Below are 20,313 nucleotides of genomic sequence, written 5' to 3'. Positions count from 1 at the left end.
CCGGCCACTTTAAGCGTTGCTTAACGGATTATTATTTAAAAACGGATCATCCTATCTGTCATCACTGACATTGGCGGGAAGAAACCGACATTTTTACAAGTAGGTAGAACTATATTCAACATTTAAAATTGTCGATATACAAGAGCAGTATATTTCAAACTATCGATTATGAAATACTGCAATTCGAATGTTATCAGAAATTTCGTTTATCTCGAAGTATCCAGACATACTACAAGGTTGTAAATTTTTTGTCTAGTCTCACGATTTACGGCGTTATAAATTCTGAACGAACGCGGATAGTAAAAAGAAAGCAAGTGAATTTTTCAGCGAGACCTAAATTCAGCATGACCTTTATAGGATACAGTTTGTGAGACCGTAGTTTTAGTGTCTATCTCGACAATCGTAAAAATATCTTCGGGCAAGTCATACATATTAAATGCTTCGGTAATGTTTATGCAATTGTGATAGATGCTCACAGCTTTGGAGCTACGGGAGATGTATTTTCAAGTTTCAACACAACAAGTCATCACAGCAAAGATGTATAACTGTCTTTAAATGTTGTGTGAACTTCACTTACCATCGTTTAAATATCTATCAATATAATTGATGTTTTGATTTATTCTATCAATGTTTTTATAATTGCGATTAAAAACTTATAAAGATTTATAAATTACATAAATAAATTTTATTATATTTTTCGAAATATTTTTTTTCTGTTTTATGAATTTATTCAATTCTGATTAACCATTTACAATAGAACTAATAGCCAACTAGAAATAGTAGGATATTTTCAAAAATCTCATTGTGTCAAGTGTCAACGCAAACCAAATCAAAATCAGCATTTACTTAAACACCGAGAAATACTTTACAGGCTTCAGTCCTGGGTCATCTGTACTGTTACAGAATATGCCCCAAACTCACGACAACAACAACAACAACAACCTGTAAATTCCCACTCCTGGGCTTATGGCCTCCTCTCCCTTTGAGGAGAAGGTTTGGAACATATTCCACCACGCTGTTCCAATGCGGGTTGGTGGAATACTCATGGTGCAGAATTTCTATGAAATTTGTCACATGCAGGTTTCCTCACGATGTTTTCCTTTACCGCTGAGTACGAGATGAATTATAAAGACAAATTAATCACATAAATCAGCGGTGCTTGCCTGGGTTTGAACCCGCAATCATCGGTTAAGATGCACGCGTTTTAACCACTAGGCCATCTCGACTCGAACTCACGAAGCCTTCCTTTATTGCCTGCAACAATTTAAGCTCATGAGTACATGGCTCGCCCGTTTGAACTCGCATTCTTTCGTTGTTAAACCCACGTTCTATCCACTGCATCGTTAAATGCTAATTAATACCTTAACAATATAATAAATAAATAATATCAGTATTTGAAAACAAAAATTGGATTGCAAAATTATTTGAATGAAACCATATCAAACTATTATCTATGACGTTATTTCCAAATGAAACGCTATGAAATAGTCGTAATCTATCTCGAATTACCGTTAAAAATGTAACCTAATATAGAATTTAATTCGATATGCAATTAGTAGTTTTCACATAGTCATTATTTTGACGTAAAAACAATATTACAGTTCGTTAGTTCAGGCTTCCGCGAACTGGACCGAATTGGGAAAACAAATACTGGTTTTGAAGTATTTTATTTTTCATTTTCGGTTGTTGAAGTTTTGATAGTAGATGGTTTATTTGTAGTTTACATAATTTCTACTGTAGTCGTTTACATTATGATAATACACAAGCGTAACTTTGTATACAAGTAAATAATGCACGAAAAATCAGTGTTTCGTAAACGCTATGCATCCACTAAGGAACTGTGGTTAAATAGTGTTCATATAGATTTTGAAATAAATCTATTTTACATTTTTTTTTACATAAATATCCTGTAAATTTCCTAGTGCAGGACTAAGGCCTCTTCTCCCTTAGAGGAGAATGTTTCAAACATATGCCACCACGCTGTACCAATATGGGTTGTTGGAACCCATATGTAGCAGAATTTCGATGAAATTAGATATAAGCAGGATTCCTCATAATGTTTTCCTTCACTGCCGAGGATGGATGGAGGAGGATTTATAATGTATCTCACATTATAAACACAAATTAAGCATATGAATAACCTGGGTTTGAACCCTCAATTATCGATTAAGATTCACGCGTTCTAACCACTGGGCCATCTCGGCTCAAAATCTATTGACTGTTTTATAATTCATATAGATACATAAATCCATATGTTACCATTAAATTGTTAATACTGGTAGTTTATAATTTATCTACCGAGATAGTAAACCGTCGAAAGTCTGAACGTAAAAGTCTAAACGAAAAACTGTCGTCCACCCCAAACTACTACTTATATTTATCAATACATTATAATATACAAAATTAAATGAAATACTTTTATTTAAAATAGAAGTGTTGCACTTATTTTTTGCCAAATTAAATAGTACCTGGAAAAAAACTTACCTGCGAAGATTTCTTTGTATTTAAATTAATTAAATCATTAAAACTGTAATCGAAATATAAATAAATAATATTCTAAGCTATTGAAATCATATTCGTGCCATTTTTATTTAGATCACCGTTCACAATCTTTCAACAGCTTAAAATCTCGGGAGATAGATTATAATCTAACGATACCTACATATGTATATAATATACAATACAAAACTCTACATAATAATATGATATGATGCATCATAATACTTTTAAATTGCGAGCTTATCACAAATACTTATTCGATATATCTACACGAGAAAATTGTATTTTCTTAATACATATATTCCAGTTATATGGTGCTCATTAGTGAAGAAAACCAACAGCGTTCGCATCAAACGAAAACGCCTTAAACGATCCTCTGGTAAGAGAATTTTATTTATTATTTAACGCTTTGAGAACGTTTTCCCATTTGATATATTTTTTTGTTATTTTTTCTAGATTCTCGACCGGAACTCGTGTACACGTTTATTGAGCAAGCGGTACAGCCAGGCGCTCAAGTAGCGTTAAAATGTTCGGCTGTTGGTGAACCACCACCTCGGTTTCGGTGGTCGTTGGACGGTCAACCGATACCGTCGCATCATGGGTAATAATTATTATATAATATTAACAAATTGAATGCTCTAATTGGTCTAGTGGCTAGATATAAAGTCGCATATCCCGAGTCCTGCATTACATCTACTTAAGATTATATGTGCCTTGGAAATCACATAAAACTGTTAGATGTGCCTGAATCCTTTTCAAATATATCGAGTTTGTAGTCCCATCGGACGATGAGAGTCAGGCAATATGGATTGCAACTGTATTTGCGCACACACATGTGTTATATATAAATGAGGAAAAATGTGATTGTTGTAATCAAAGTAACTCCTTATTTTACCAGCTATCTGTCAGTCTCGTCCAAATCGGTTCCAGAGACAAACAGTCAGACAGACAAAAAAAAAATACTATTTTGGTATTATTATTTTAATATTACAAACAGACACCCAAATTTTATTATGTAATAAAATATAGATTTTAATTATTTTTTTATCAAAACACCATTTGTCATTTTTTTTTAATAAAGGTAAAACATATATTTTTAATAATTTGTATTTTGATCAGGGCAATAATAACGGAAGGACGGGAAACCGGACCAAGCAGTATAGGGTCAAGTAACAATTACATACTGTCGACGCTATCACTAAACAGTGCCCGGGTTGAGCACGGCGGACGGTATGAATGTCGGGCTACTAACAACCACGGCTCAATCGCACACGCGGCTCGGCTCAATGTCTACGGTAAGTAATTATTACTTGTATTTTATTTGGCTGAATTTCATCTTTGGAGATCTCGTCAAAATTTTAATTTCCACTCGTACCACCTAGACGTTCTTGGTGGTAGGGCTTTGTGCAAGCCCGTCTGGCTAGGTACCACCCACTCATCAGTTATTCTACCGCCAAATAACAGTACTCAGTATTGTTGTGTTCCGGTTTGAAGGGTGAGTGAGCCAGTGTAACTACAGGCATAACATCCTAGTTCCCAAGGTCGGTGGCACATTGACGATGTAAGGAATAGTCAATTTTTCTTACACCGTCATTGTCTATGGGTGATGGTGACCACTTACCATCAGGTGGCCTATATGCTCGTCCGCCATACTATACAATAAAAAAAACGTCCGATAATTCACAACAACGATATTTCTAAGGCATTTTCTGTCTCTCACACTCACTCCGTTGAACCAGCTTAACCTCACATTTTTTCCGAACCGATACAATTTGAGAACCTTCCAAAAATTGCCTACTGCATTCTAAGGTCGGCAACGCATCTTCAATTGGTTGCAGATGTCAGTGGTCGGTGGTAGTTATATTCCAACAAGTGCTTCGAGCCCGTTTGCCACCAATACCATAAAAAATACTAACAGTGTTGCTAGTGTCCGTTTTTTAAATGTATTTTCATCGAATCGTCATATTTGTAATATTTTACTTTTAAGAACTGAAAGAAATTATATTGCAGGTATTAATATTAGTTGGGGAACTGTCCCGGTTTTCTTTGTTTGTTAGGCGCGCAAAGATGACATGGAGAAGATGACACCAGAATCTTCCCCATCTTCCTTGTAAATAACAATATGCCGTATTAAAATTATGATCAAGACACTCTGGATGAGATACTGCTCCTCTGTTAGACATTAACTACCTATATTATAATACAATTTAAATTATGAGTGAACTAGTGTAATTGCACATCACATTACCCAGTAATTTAGAGTGCGATGACGATGTTAGGATTTTTGGCATGCATGTAACCTTATGTAAGATCAGATGATTTAGTCATATTTTAATATTTATTAATATCGATTATATGACATAGGTCCTCCATATATCCGCGCCATGAATCCAGTAAAGGCAGTCGCTGGATCTGACGTCACAATTTGGTGTCCCTATTATGGATTCCCAATTGAGTAAGCTTAAATATTATACTGGTTTTATAATACTTTTGTTTATTTTTATAAAACTTATGGAACTTTGTTTCGTTCATGAAGTTCAGTAAAGTGGGAAGGCGGAGTAGCAAACGATCCAAGGTACCAACAATCTGAAGGACAACTTACTATAACGAACGTCGATCGCACGCGAGACAGAGGTGGTTGGATCTGTTCCGTTCTGACTCCTGGAGGAGAATTAGCCAGGAGAGAGGTACGACTTATTTTTTTTTTTAAATACTTTATTGCACAACACATTCCACCACAGTTAATGGGTAATAAAGAAACAAAAAAGAACAACTAATGGTGCGCAAAGGCGGTCTTATCGCTTAAAGCGATCTCTCACAGACAACCTTTGGTGATAGGAGCTTGAGACGAGAACAGGTAAGTGGAGATAGAAAGAGGAAATAATAATTACAATTTAAGTATACTAATATTACAGTATAATAATAAACTACATACAATTACATCCAAATAATACACATTTAATAATATAATATATATTACTTATCAAAATATATACATAATTATAAACTACATATTATTTCATACCTACATACATTCTTGGCATATGGATAGTTTTTCAAGCGATGTTTAAAGACGGGCAAGGTTTTCGATTGCCGAATATCATGACTTATATGAAATATTACAATGGATATATATTTTTATAGTCTATGTAAGACTGGGTTTTCGTTTTATATACATTTGATATGATTTCACATGTGTAAGAATTATTAATATCGTCGTATATGACTTTTTCTATCATTGTGTGTCCCTCTTGGAAACCTTTTTCGGTGAATACATTTGTACAGCTCATTGAGATGGATGATGGAATAACTTTTGAGTTGTATAAGAATTTTTCTGTCTTCATGAATTGCAAAATGAAACCCAATCTATGATTAGATTTCATTTTCAATTTCCAAGTGAGATGAACTGCGCGGAAAAATAAAATTGTGTAAAATGGGCTATCGGTCATGGGCTGTGAAGTAGAAAATTGTTCACTAACTATTGACTGTAGGTGCAAATCAACGTCGTGTCACCGCCAGTCCTGTCGCCCATCGTGTTCCCGCCCGGACTTCGAGCCGGCGACCGATCACAACTGACCTGCACCGTCACCTCCGGAGACATGCCTGTCTACTTCTCTTGGCTCAAGGATCAGATGCCTATATCTAGCGTGCTTCAGGTGAGTCATATTTCCGTTAGTCCCCAAAACATATTTTGACTGAAGCTGGAGTCACGATGTAAACAACTCCAAAACTTCTAATGTGTGTTAAGTCAATTTAACTCAGCACTTCCTTGTTGCTTCCTTGGCATAATTACTAAGTTAGCTACAGCTAGATAAGGCGTAAACGTAATGTTGTCTTAGATTTTCGCGATTATTACACATTGAAATAAAACTAGTTTTAACAGATTTAAATCGCGTATATTATGTTATAGTATGTTCGTGGTCACGGGTAGGCCCGTGACCACGCTACTAAATTGCTACATATCAGATAAGATATTATCTGATATGTAGCAATTTAGTAGCGTGAAAAATTATCTATAATTTTTACCAGATATTTTTTCATTTAATATCCTAGGGTAACTTTTTGAGCAGCTTATTAATTGCTAATCATCATGAATAATTTCTAGTTCAATGAGTAATTAAAATTAGGATATTACTTCACGTAATTAGAAAGGGTTTTTGTTTGTTAAAATCATGATGTTGTATTCGAGTATGCGGATAAAATTACAGCTCACAGCGTAACAACGTCAAAGCTAAAATTGTTTTTGACAACAATTAAATATATTATAATTAATTGTTTAAATGTCTAAATTACAGCGTACGCCATAAACGATGCTATATACCCATACTAACCATACCTGCGAGTACAGCATACTCGTAGGTACAATTAACCGCAAAGTCTTCAAAGGGGAACACTGTTTTAAATTCCTCTAAGTATATATAGTATGTTAGATGAAGCTATCCACTTGTATACTTGTGGTTTTTCCGTGTATCCGTTGCAATAGTGGCTAAATATTCTACCATAAAGGTGCGAGTAGTTTAAGAATGTGTCTTACGATTAAAAACGAACTATTAAATTCGCTGTATTACAAGTTATTTTTTAAAAATAAGGTCTTACGATTGAAACTCAACTGGTCCCATTTCTCGTCGAATTAAGAAAAACTCGCTAAAGTCATGCCTATATTTTGTATGTTCATATGTTATAATTAAGTATCTAGTATTAGGTTATTTTTCAATAACCTGAACCATAAACTAAAAATCATTTCGTAGTATAAAAAAGTCCCTTACTGTCTGTCCCTATGTATGCTTCAAATCAAATCAAATCAAAATACTCTTTATTGTACACCAGTAAAAAAAAACACATATACACGGTTAGATGAAAGATGTACAAGAGGCGGCCTTATCGCTAAAACAGCGATCTCTTCCAGGCAACCTTAAGGCAGAGGAAAACAGATATTGAAAAAGATTCTTCTTTTAATAGATAGAATTATTCGAGAGGTTTTTGTATATAATACATGTACAAAATAATAAATAATCAAGAAAAATTCTGTAGTATACCTATTTAGTATCAACATTGCACCCGTGCGAAGTCCGTAGCGGGCTAGAATAATAGTATAAAGGTTAGAAGTTTCTTTGTGAGTTTATCTTATCGAGATACTTTTTATATTTTACATTACACATCAAAGTCAACCCTTGATTATTTGGAGTACAATATTTCATTGTTTACTTTGAACTAGTTTTGCCCACGCGAAATCAAGTCAATGATACATAATTTTGCTTTATAACCCACTCTTAACGATCTGATTTATTAGAATTTCTGACATGTTAATAGTTAGATGTGGAAATTTCCGTAATTGTTTATGGATAACTATCGTAGACACAATTAAAATCTTAACAAAAATCTGGAGGAGGAAGGAAGATTTGAATATTCGACATAAGGTCGTTAAAATATGTGTATGTAATAATGGATACTATTTAGTATATAATAAAAAAAAGGTGGACGAGCGCGGCGCTGAGTTCTACAGCATGCTCCTGTTCAAGAGTCTGACCGCAGCACACAGCGGCGTCTACACTTGCGTTGTCACTAACACCGCTGGGAAGGCTAACATGTCTGCTGAGCTAGCGATTAAAGGTAAGAATAAAAAAATTCGAAATCATGTTTTAGTTATTTTCTTCAAAAATTTCATCAACGTTAAATATTATAAGCGATAAATCTATTCCTAAATATTTTTACGATTTAATTTTTAAATTAAGAAAATTGCTTCTGGCTTTGTTTCTATGTCAATAAGAATTCCTAAATTTGTGTTTCTTTTTCAACAGTTCCTCCGTATTGGCAAATAGAGCCATTGGATGGCGCTGTTCTGTTGAATGGATCGCTAACAGTCAGCTGCGAAGCTAGGGGTCATCCATCACCGGCGATATATTGGACAAAGTTTACTGGTAAGAATATTATATTCGATATGCAATTTATTTTTACTCCGAAAAAATACACGAATTTTTAAATGTAAACAATATTTTTTAGTTAAAATGTATAAAAATTTTAAAGTATCCAGAAACATTTATCTTCAATTATAAGGTAGTACAGAGACGGCTTTGGGTGGAGTATCTGATCCGGTAGTGCTCGGTAATGGCTCGTTGAGGCTCGAGTCGGCCCGCGCGGATCATTCAGGGAAATACCGCTGTAGGGCAGAAAATGGCGTAGCACCGGCCCTGTCTAAAACTCTAACGATACACGTTAACGGTAAGTATTAAATGCATTTACTATAAAAAATTGTAACCCTCTTTTCATATCTGCGTTTGCGTTAATGTACTAAATGGAAACATAATGGCGCAAGCGATTTGTGACACTTAATCCCGACTCTTAGCCGTATTCCGGCGAGTTTCTTCCTCGCTTTTTATTTACCGAGTAATGAAAATGTTTAATATGTTTTGGGATATGTCTTCCATCTGCATACTACGATTATTGCTACGTTTTATTTGGCCTATATTTTTACGAGAACCTAAAAGTCGAAGATTGTATTCATAAAACCACAAGACCGCATCGTCGAGCCCTTTACATTTTATGTTCGTAGCGATACTATCGAGATATCGCTTTATCCTTATCTTATATCGATAAACAAGCGAATCCGCCTGACTTTGTATGTACGTTAAAGATTTACCTCGTTACAACAAAAAATGTTTTAAAGTCCTTTCACTGCAGAATACTTTTTCTCTGTATGAATGTTCTTTAACTTACAAACAACCCTCGACTCTAAGTCAGTTCTCTTCTTTTTATGTATAAAAAACATAAAGTTCCCGCTCCTCAATGATATATACATATACATATTAAAACCAACTCCGAAATGTGTTGATATGTATATTGATAGGAGTCGAGATGGCCCAGTGGTTAAAACGCGTGCATCTTAACCGATGATTGCGGGTTCAAACCCAGGCAAGCACCGCTGTTTCATGTGCTTAATTTGTCTTTATAATTCATCTCGTGCTCAGTGGTGAAGGAAAACATCGTGAGGAAACCTGCATGTGACAAATTTCATAGAAATTCTGCCACATGTGTATTCCACCAACCCGCATTGGAACAGCGTGGTGGAATATGTTCCTTCCTTCCAAACCTTCTCCTCAAACGGAGAGGAGGCTTTTAGCCCAGCAGTGGGAATTTACAGGCTGTTGTTGTTGTATATTGATTTCGTAGGTTTGTCAGTTAGGCTTTATAAAACAAAGGTCTCCTCATTTTTTGTATACATTATTGCCAATAGTCATATGCTTCGTCTTCTCGTTTTTATGGCTTGATATAAGACCTGAAGTTCTGGGTTCAAACCCCAGATCGGGTCTTAAAAAAATTATTAGATATTTCTCTCACAAAATTCGTAATGATAATACGATCGGAGAGATTTCTGAAGCAGGATCATCGGCTTTACATGTTTCTAATACATGAGAGTTTTTTTTCCACTTCCAGACTCCAGGCTATAAATGCGATTCTCTCCGATCGTATCGGTTTGGCATTATGAGTTAAGAATAAGGGATTGTACCTGTGTTTGACATTTGTGCACTATTATATGTCCTGTGCAGTTGGCTGGCCTTCTTTGAAATAGTATAGTATCCTTCATAGTCATAAAACTGCTACAATTTTTATGAGTAAAAATATCATTCCAGTGAATTTATTGCTGACGAATCTGTTCTAGCTGAGCTGACGAGACGATAACCTTATCAATACGACTACTGTAAAGCTAGTGTTTGCATCTATCCTGTTTGTTTCTGCCTAGGGCTAAAACGTATTAACCAATTTCAACAATAGAGCCATGAGATCTGTCAAAGCTTTAGCAATAGATTATGTGATGTTCAGTCGACTGTCAATACTTTGATTACATAGGAATATAGCACTACATTGACCAATGTTAATAGATCATTTGAAAAATTGTTTATGTCAATGAGAGTTTATTTCTTTGTTATGCTTTCCCGTCTTAATTGAAAACAATCGTCATAAAATTTTGCATACACTTTTCAGGGCAGTGAAAACAACATTAGCCTTCATATTTCGTATACATATTTAGAATAGCAGAATAATCGACGTAAAATATGACTTCCTTTTATAAATATATTGAACTAGAAGTCGCTCGCGACATTACTCGCGTTTTAGGGTGTTGGTTGTTACGTGTTGGCAAATATGTAGCATAGTCCTTTCCTGGAGTTCAAGTTTGCTTCTTACCAAATTTCATCAAATTCGTTTCATCGGCTTAGTCGTGAAAGAGTGACAGAGAGACAGACAAAGTTACTTTCATATTTATAATATTAATAAACATGAAATTTTAAGTTCTATAATTTTTTGGTTAACGTATAGAACCAGCGCGATTCGAAACACCATCAGTGAACGTAACAGCGAAACTGGGTGACACCGTGCGCTTGGCTTGCGTCGCGAGAGGCGACAATCCTCTATCTATGACATGGAGCCATTCGGGGAGAGCGTTGCCGAATTCTGATTACAGGTATTTTATTACAGCTATAAGTTTTTACTGTTGCGATTCAAGTAAAAAAACGTTGTTGACTTCTGGCACAATATATATAATTATAAGAAGAATTGACGTTATCTGCATCTTTATTTAAATAAACCTTATCAACCTTTAACAATTATTATATTTGTATTCATTGACAGAAATTGAATATGAATTCACTTTTATGAAAAAAATATTTTTAATTCTATGGTTTTCATCATCATCATCATCATCATCAGCCCGTTTTTGTCCACGGCGGGACATAGGCCTCTCCAAGTGCTCTCCTCATTTTTATGTAATATAAAAATGACACCGATATATACAAAATGGTTTTACTTGGTCGTAAATTACAATGAGTAGGTAAGACCCATTCGTCACATGCCTTCTATCGCCATATAGCAACAAATATTGTTGTGTTCTGATTAGAACGATAAGTGAGCCAGTTTACAGAAACAAGGGAGTTGCAGCCATTAAATTTCAATAAGAAGAATTTTAGTGTCCATAACAATTTTATAAATGTAAGAAATCTTTATGTATGAAACAAATTTAATTAAAACGAAATTGTTAATAATAGGATGAGTATATCAGAGACTCGCAGCGCGGAGGGACTGCGCAGTGAGCTGGTAATTGAGAGGGCCGATAGGAGGGATTCTGGTGTTTATCGGTGTCAGGCGTCCAACCCCTACGGCAGGTCGGACCACTTTGTACACCTCGGAGTACAAGGTTAGTGAATGTTGCCAGATTAATTCCTTTTACAATATACTTCATAATGTTAACGAATAAATTAAACGAAATAATTAAATTATTCCGTACCCCATATTAATAAGAAACTCAGAGAGATTTCCGTTTAATAATTTTTGTAATTAAATTTATTTTGATTACACATTTGACTACACCCATATTATTACTACCACTAAACTTAATTGCACACAAACACAATTATTCTTCACCACTGCATATTCAGTTAAATTACCGAGCTAAGCTTAAAAAATACTTATTGCAATACATATATATACCAACGATTTTGTGCAGCCAATATTTACGACAAAAATTTAATTATATAAAATTTGTAAAAAAAATAGAATCAGAAATATAAAAACATATATGTAACATAATTTAAAGAAATGTACTGCAATACCAAATTTTAAGGAATTACTAATATTCTTATTTACCACTTTAATTAAGCTTTAAGCTTGTGTTAAGTCTGGGGACGACAAAAGCGCAATAAGTCAGGATCAAACCTTCGACTATTTACATCGCTAAGCGGTTTGTTAACTATTACGATATTGACGCTATTTAAAACTATATGTTATATGTTTATTGTGGTACTATATACGATACTGGTACAATCGTTGAAAATAAGCGAACAACTGGAAAAATAAATCTATCTCAGACCCTAAATTGAGTGTCCGGCACGCACTCACCCGATTCTTTACGGTTATTGTGACTTTTATTGCCCCTTACTATTACTGGAGGTCAGGCGTAAAAATAAAGGTATTTCGTTAAAATATATTATCATCACAATAATGAGGCGAGATGGCCCTGTGGATAGGAAGTCTTGACTGAATTTTACGGGCTGAATCTGAGCAAAAACCAAGGTGCTTTTGTGTTTATAGTTCATCTTTGAAACTCCATTGGATAAAATTCTGTGGCTGCGATGATCTACATACCTTGCAGTCAGCATATATCTCAATTGTTAGTGTAATGGTTTTTCTTAATAATAATTTGATCAAAATCTATAAAACAAGTTCAGAGATACTTCATAACCCCTTTCAACCACCGTATTAAACTAATAAACTCGACGAAAGTTGTTGGGCGTCTCTGGGCAGTATTTTCACTCCTCAGAGCGAGCGGTGCTTGAAGTGCTCATGTAAACAAGCAAAGCGTATAACAGCTTACTCCAGCTTATTTACCGTGTAAACCACTAAAATATAGTTAAGCCTTTTTTAACTTTAATTACACCATTCGAAAGAGTTTTTAGTTTGTGTTTTATGGTACATTATTATTTTTATTATCATATTCATCGCTTAGCCTCCTTGCGTCATAGAAGTAAAGACAAATGAACAAGATCGAAATCTTGAATAATATTATTCAAGGAGGAATTTCGAAAAAATTCCTTTTGTTTTTTGTCCAAGTTGTTATCGGAACTTTGGAAGTAAAATTAAAGGGGATATAAGTAGTTCTGGTGTTGATGTACGTGAAATAGCTTCATTTGAGTTTCATTGATTTTTCTTTTTTATCAGTAATCGTTACCGGAAATACTTAACTTGCATATATTTCATCATATATAACTGGTTCAAAAGCGAAATATGATTGGAATTACGTAATCAAAATCCAAAATTTTAATTTTATCTCAGTTCGTTATTATAGCTTTCTTTCATTGGATATCCATACCAATTTTTTTCATTTACATTTAAATATTAAGAATACCATTACTAAGTTTACCATCGTATTTCTTTTTAAAGATTATCCTTTTTAATATGTTTAACGATTCCGATACAATTCCATCGATATGATACGAGAGGATATATAAAATCAGAGTTGGATGAGACTTTGTGCTGAACCGATCTATGACAATTTTTTCTGAAATAAAAGGGTGTGAGTTCTGAGCTGAGATATTTAGTGATAACGTCCAATAATTTTTCGGGCAAGTTCAACGACCTTTATCCACCTATAAAATTAATTAAAAAAATGTTGTATTATAAATAAGTACTCATATGTTATTCAAGAGCTGTTTGATGGGCCTATTTAAATATAACGTTTGTTTGTGTTTAGTCCTCCTCCAATTTGAATAGGTTATTGATAAAACATTATGATCTAAATTTCTCTTTTTACTAACGGTTACATAGACATCGTGTTCTATATTCATAGTACTTACCTACTTGACGTTTAGCGGTGACAAGTGTGTTCGTACATTTTATAGAAACAAAAATAGTAAAACACAGTGAAATTGATAAAACAAACCTTTATTAAAACATTAAGTGTGTAAACATACTGTAAGTGTAATAAATACATTGATAAGTTTTAATATCAGTGAATTTTGTGCAAAGTTAATCAGCTGTTTGGATCAGCTGATGCGTATATACCTACCCACTTACAAAGAAAACAATTCAACGTATACTTCTTTCGATTAAACGTACAATCTAGTGGTTTGGTGTATTTGTGATTACTCTATACCGACTATAGTGAAATATATTATCCCTTATACATAATTATTACAATATTACATTCCCCTAATAAACTTTATACAAAAATATTATTTAGTGACACCTGTTGGAAAAGCTACGTACTACATTAAACGCACAATGGCCAACAAATGTAATCAATGCGGCAAGTTCTTATCAACTACAGATGGCGCAAAGTGCAATAAGTGTAATTCGGTATTCCATCGATTGTGCGTCAACGTTAGCCCCGACTCCCGCCTCCCCGCGCGCTGGACGTGCCCAGGGTGCCGCAGAACGGAAAATAAGAACAAGTCTGTCGTAAATACTGAGTCGCCTTCTATGGGTGATATATTTACAGATGCTAGTTCGGCTGATAATGAGGAGAAGAACTCAGCGGTATGCTTGGCTGAGGAAATGAGGCTTCTGCGGTTAGAGCTTATGTCGGTCACGCGAGAGATAACTTCGTTCAGGGTTGAGTTGACGAGAATGAACGACAATATGGCCGAATTTAATAAAAGGGTCGACAACGTAGAGGAGCGTTTGACTTCTTTGGAAGAAAAAAACTCGGGGTCTGTCGATCAAAATTTAAATAATGTCATTGCGCAATTAAAATCAGACATCAACGATCGTGAACAAAAGGCGCTAATAAATGACATCCAAATAACGGGTTTGCCGGAACGGAGTGGTGAGAATGCTGTCCATCTGACTCTAGCGGTCACGAAGAAATTAGGCCTGGCTCTCGACTCCTGCGATATTGTGAGCGCGGAGCGAGCCGGCCCGCATCGCGCACTAGTGTCGAGTGAGGAGCGTCAGCGTCCGCGACCAGTGATCGTGCGATTGGCGCGGCGGTCTCTGCGCGACGCTATCATAAAGGCGGCGCGGGTACGACGCGGCACCGACACATCAGGCGTCACTGACGGCGATCCTTCCCGAGTCTATATCAATGAGCATCTGACTCGCTTTAATCGCCTGTTGTTTTATAAAGCGAGAGAGGAGGGCAAACGACACGGTTGGCGCTTCATATGGACGCGAGAAGGCAGAATATATATGCGACGTGAGACGGATACGGCAGTACAACGCATTCGGACAGAATGTGATATAAGTAAGATTTTTGGTTTAAAATAATTTGGCAGTTAACCAATTTTATAAGAGTTGTTTATTTATATTACGAATATTTTCTAATATTGTTCTTGTTTGTTTATAGTCTAGGTAAAATTAATTTATTTGTCTTTATTGGTATGTTTATATTTAGTATTTTTGTCTACTCTTACTATATACTTTTGTTAAGGCTGGATAATGATCAAAATGATTGTAATTTGGAAACGCAATTTGTAACCCTCAATGACGTGTCCCCGGTCAGTATGATAAAATATTTAATATTGTATAAAACTAATATAAAATTATTTATATATTTCCACATTAACTATTACGTTCATTTGAATAACTCTAAGTATATACATCATTTTTTATATACAGCTTAGTATTATTTTATGAAACGGTCATATTTTGTGCATCTCATTTATTTTTTATCTCTTTGTATATTTTTTTTTTACTTACTATAAAAAATGATCAATTATAAAAATCTTAAATTGGGTTTGTTCAACCCGGGTTCGCTTGGCTCACATCACGACGAGTTTATAGTGCTTATGGAGCGCCATGAGGTAGATGTTATAGCAATTAACGAGACATGGTTGCGTCCGGGAGAGGAGGGCAGAGCTTCTGTTGTGCCTGGCTACCGGTTGCGACACATACCACGGCCAGCAGAAATACGTTCACGAGGTGGCGGTGTCGGTTTTTACGTCAAACGCGGTATATCTGCGTGTACACTTGTACATCCGATATCACCCCTTGTGGAACAAATGTGGGTAAGTATCAAAATAAATAGCAAAACTATAATTGTCGGCACAGCATACCGCCATCCCTGGGGAAATATTACAACTTTCTTTGACGCCTTGACAGAATCTATAGGTAGCTTACCCTATCATGATAATCTGTACTTATTAGGAGATTTTAATATTAATTATATTGGCACTCGAGATCATCATAAGCAGGCATTGGACTTGTTCCTTTCAACTCATGACTTAACACAATATGTCACAGAACCAACACATTTTACACCTAATAGTGAGACTATGATTGATCTTATTTGCTCAAATACTCCGGTTGGTAAAATTACAGTAGACCACGTAGCGGAATTCGGTGGCCATGCCTTTATATCCTGCGCAATAACTATTAAAAAAAATAAAATCTTACCAAAAACTATTGCGTTTAGACCTTTAAAAGATATTAATTCAGAACACCTTACTGAAGCACTTAATTTAATTAACTGGCAGAGCGTGAAGAATATCGAGGATATAAACGACATGGTGGCCGTGTTCACTAGTAATTTGCTGTGGGTATTTGACTTAGTTGCGCCTATTAAAATGATTTATATTAAGGAAGATCAGTACCCCTGGATAACGTATAATATAAAGTTATTGATGGATCGTCGGAATGAGGCACACGTTAAGGCAAAAAGATCTGGGTCGGAAACAAGTAAAAATTATTATAAAGACTTAAATTCGCAGGTCACTCAAGCAATTTATCGAGAGAAGTCGGCTTATTTTAATTTCCATATAAACTCAAATATCAAAAACTCAATTATACTTTGGAGTCACTTAAAAAAGCATGTTAACATAAAACAAAGGCATAATAATATTATACCAGAAGAACTTAATGATCCGAATACGATAAATAACCATTTTTTGAACATTCCTGGTAGCAACTACGTTTCTCCGTCGACAATCGATTATTATGAGATGCATAAATATGGCTCAGCTATTTTCACGTTGGTTACTGTCGATGAATTTGAGGTCTTAAAAACGGTACACTCTTTAAAGTCAAATGCTATGGGTATAGACAGTATCTCATTGGATATGCTCCTACTGACTTTACCGACTACACTGGCACATATCACTACAGTCATAAATAAATCTATTACAAGCAACACATTTCCGACCTTGTGGCAGACGGCTCTAGTGAGACCTATACCCAAGAAAGACAACGTTAGTGAATTTAAGGATCTTCGACCAATAAGCATATTACCTTGTATTTCAAAGATATTGGAGAGAATTGTGTGTAACCAGTTAACAGGATTCTTAGAGGCTCACAATATCTTACCCACAAGACAGTCCGGGTTTCGAAAACATCACAGCACTACTACCGCCTTATTGGATGTGATTGACAATGTGTTATGTGCACAGGATAGGGGTGAGGGTACGATTCTTGTTTTGTTAGATTTCTCGCGTGCCTTTGACACAATAAATAGGACTTTATTTTTAGCAAAACTGAGATATTACGGGTTCAGCTGTAACTCAATTAAATGGTTTTCTAGTTATTTAGGAAATCGTAAACAAATTGTAGAGGTAATAAATGAGGATTGTTGGGCTCTCTCTGATTGTTGTTCCGTTCACAGAGGCGTCCCCCAAGGATCAATATTAGGGCCTATTATCTTTGCGCTTTACTGTGCGGATATAGTTGAAAATATAAAACATTGTAATTATCATATTTATGCTGATGATATACAAATATACTTATCTTTCAAAAATTCAGAAGCAAATATGGCTATACGAAATTTAAATGATGATCTTAAACGTATTTCAGAATGGTCAGATTGTCATAATCTCATTTTAAATCCGATAAAAACCAAATATATAATTTTAGGGACAAAAAAACATGTCAATTTAATTAATGACCTAAATCCATTCTTGCATATCAAAGGTGAAAGAATAGACCGAGTCACGGAAGCACGAAGTTTGGGCTTGTTGATCGACGAGCAATTAACATTCGAAAAGCACACTATAAATACAGCTCGCAATTGCTTTTACAGGCTAAAAGTCTTATATCAGATCCGGGACGTGCTAAGTAAAGATATGCGTATAAAATTATGCGACACTTTAGTGCTTTCGAAGTTTAATTATGCTGATGCGGTCATCGGGCCTAGATTACTCACACGCACCAAAAATCTTATACAGCGGGTACAAAATGCATGTATAAGGTACTGTTTCAAAATACCGCCTCGCGCACATGTTTCCCCTTACCTCAACAACGCCCGAATAGCGAGGATGGAATACCGTAGGCAACTGCACTTTGCAACCTTGTTGTTTGGTGTAATTAAAAATAAAACGCCTATATATCTATATAATAAACTGAGCTGGGCCAATGAAAGTAATAGAAGTTACCAAACGAGAGCTTCATCTTATATGCTGAATGTGCCGTCACACCGCACGGCAGCATTCCGCGGCAGTTTTCGGTACGCAGCAACGAGGTGTTGGAACAACATCCCCCCTCCGCTTCGGATCCTAAAGACCATAAAAACATTTAATATTAAATACAATAAAAAATATTTATTTAATCTACAGTTAGAATCGGAATAATAAATATATATTCGTATTTGTGTATATGTATAATTATATATATGGTTGTATGTGTTTCTATGTATATATGTTTATATTGGTTATATATAAGTATTACATATACATAATCTTAAAAAAATGGCTTCGTTCTCGAGTTACATAACTATGGCGTGACATCGGCTTAATTACCTTGTAATTTTTATTTATTTTTTTTTAATTTTTTTTTTTTTACTTGTATTTTTTTTTCAATAACCAAATAGATCTTCGATTATATATTAATATAGTACTAAAATATAACATACATTAATATCTAATTTTCTTTACCTAGGTATATAAATATTAATTATATATTATCTTACCTTAATGGTTGGCTCCGCTGCTTGCATGGTGTTGTTCCAACTACTATACGTTAGTTATGCTGAGAAAACTGCCGCTAATAATGAGGTTTTATCATTTGATTTTATCGTTGGGTAGTCTAGAAATCAAAGAAAGTATCTCATTAGTTATTTTTTAATTTAAGCTCACATACTTTATTATTATATGTAATATATTTATACCTTAAACTCTTACGTCCACCGAGTACTTCTCTTTTTGTGTCCACTGAATTCACTATAATTATAATACAATTAAAATGCACGCGTCACGCGACCACCGGCGCGCGGCGCACGTGGCATTGTAATAACATTCCCAGTGATCCTATTTCTCCATAACTGGTTTTGCTTTATACAAAATATAAATATATTTGCGTGTAGTTTTATTGAATGAATAAATTATTATTTAATGTATGCAATTTATCTTATAAATAAATTATATGTGTAATGTCTATTGTCTTTATTTTAAATTTTAGTATTTGTATTTTAATTGGGTCACCGCCCGTCAGTAGGTATATAAAAAAAAAGGGTACCATTGAAAATCAGCATTAGGTGTCCACACCTTTGAATTGCTGAATGGTATACCTATTTGGGACACGTCACGTATATTGTAGTTGTTCTTTTTCTTTATATTTGTTTTTGTATCGTTACTTTTTTTTATTGTTCATTTTATTTCTTTTTTTTTTGTGTAAATGATAATTTATTAGTACTTAATTATTATTATTTTTTTTTATTATTATTTTTACTTTTTATTTTGTACCAAGTGTCATGTTGTCCCAAATAAAAGTGTTCTCTCTTTCTTTCTTTCTATATAGAGTAAAAACCTTAGCTATTAAGTTTTTTCACCGTCTGATATAAATATATTAATTGACATTGAGTCAGTATCGTTCGAGGTAGATATTTAAGGGTTTGGGTTTATACGTGTTATTATTCAGCTGTTGTGTTACTTGATGTACTCAATTATTAATTAAATGGTGTATATAAAACCTCTATGCATTGTACTATTAAGAAAAAAAGATTTAAATAATAACAAAACATTCAACTCAAAAATAAATGAGAATTTATCCCAGCTGTAAGAAATTTATAGTCGGTAATGTGTCGCATACCTCGCTTGTTTCAAAGATATATTCTCGTATAACACTGAATTCAACTATTCTATAGAACCTCCGGAACCACCGGCCAACTTTCGAGTACTAGACACTACATCACGATCGATCCGTTTACAATGGCGAAGACCTTACGACGGGAACTCCCCAGTGCTGGGCTACGTGGTGCAATATCGCAGGCACGACTCTACTAATCCCGACGCTTGGAGAGACGCCGACACACATAACGTCTCCGTGAACGCTCACACCATGGACTCCTACACTGAGTAAGTTTTAATTAAATCTGTAGGTAATCTAAATACTTTAAAAGCGCCT

General features: G+C 34.8%; 1 protein-coding gene across 1 annotated transcript in view; it reads left to right on the top strand.

Annotated features, from left to right (window-relative positions):
- LOC124538518 (Down syndrome cell adhesion molecule-like protein Dscam2) overlaps positions 1–20,313 on the top strand; it is a 113,626-nt gene that overhangs the window by 74,195 nt on the left and 19,118 nt on the right. The window contains exons 7-18 of the mRNA XM_047115604.1: positions 2,807–2,878; positions 2,956–3,100; positions 3,619–3,794; positions 4,864–4,954; positions 5,036–5,186; positions 5,991–6,155; positions 7,974–8,109; positions 8,298–8,417; positions 8,554–8,718; positions 10,813–10,957; positions 11,538–11,686; positions 20,054–20,264. Coding sequence (XP_046971560.1) covers positions 2,807–2,878; positions 2,956–3,100; positions 3,619–3,794; positions 4,864–4,954; positions 5,036–5,186; positions 5,991–6,155; positions 7,974–8,109; positions 8,298–8,417; positions 8,554–8,718; positions 10,813–10,957; positions 11,538–11,686; positions 20,054–20,264 — 1,726 coding nt within the window. The remainder of the gene's footprint in view (positions 1–2,806; positions 2,879–2,955; positions 3,101–3,618; positions 3,795–4,863; positions 4,955–5,035; positions 5,187–5,990; positions 6,156–7,973; positions 8,110–8,297; positions 8,418–8,553; positions 8,719–10,812; positions 10,958–11,537; positions 11,687–20,053; positions 20,265–20,313) is intronic.

The sequence above is a fragment of the Vanessa cardui genome, chromosome 20 (assembly GCF_905220365.1).
Source record: "Vanessa cardui chromosome 20, ilVanCard2.1, whole genome shotgun sequence".
Lineage (NCBI taxonomy): Eukaryota > Metazoa > Arthropoda > Insecta > Lepidoptera > Nymphalidae > Vanessa > Vanessa cardui.
Note: the sequence above shows the minus strand (reverse complement) of the source record. Positions and strands in the feature narration are given on the sequence as shown.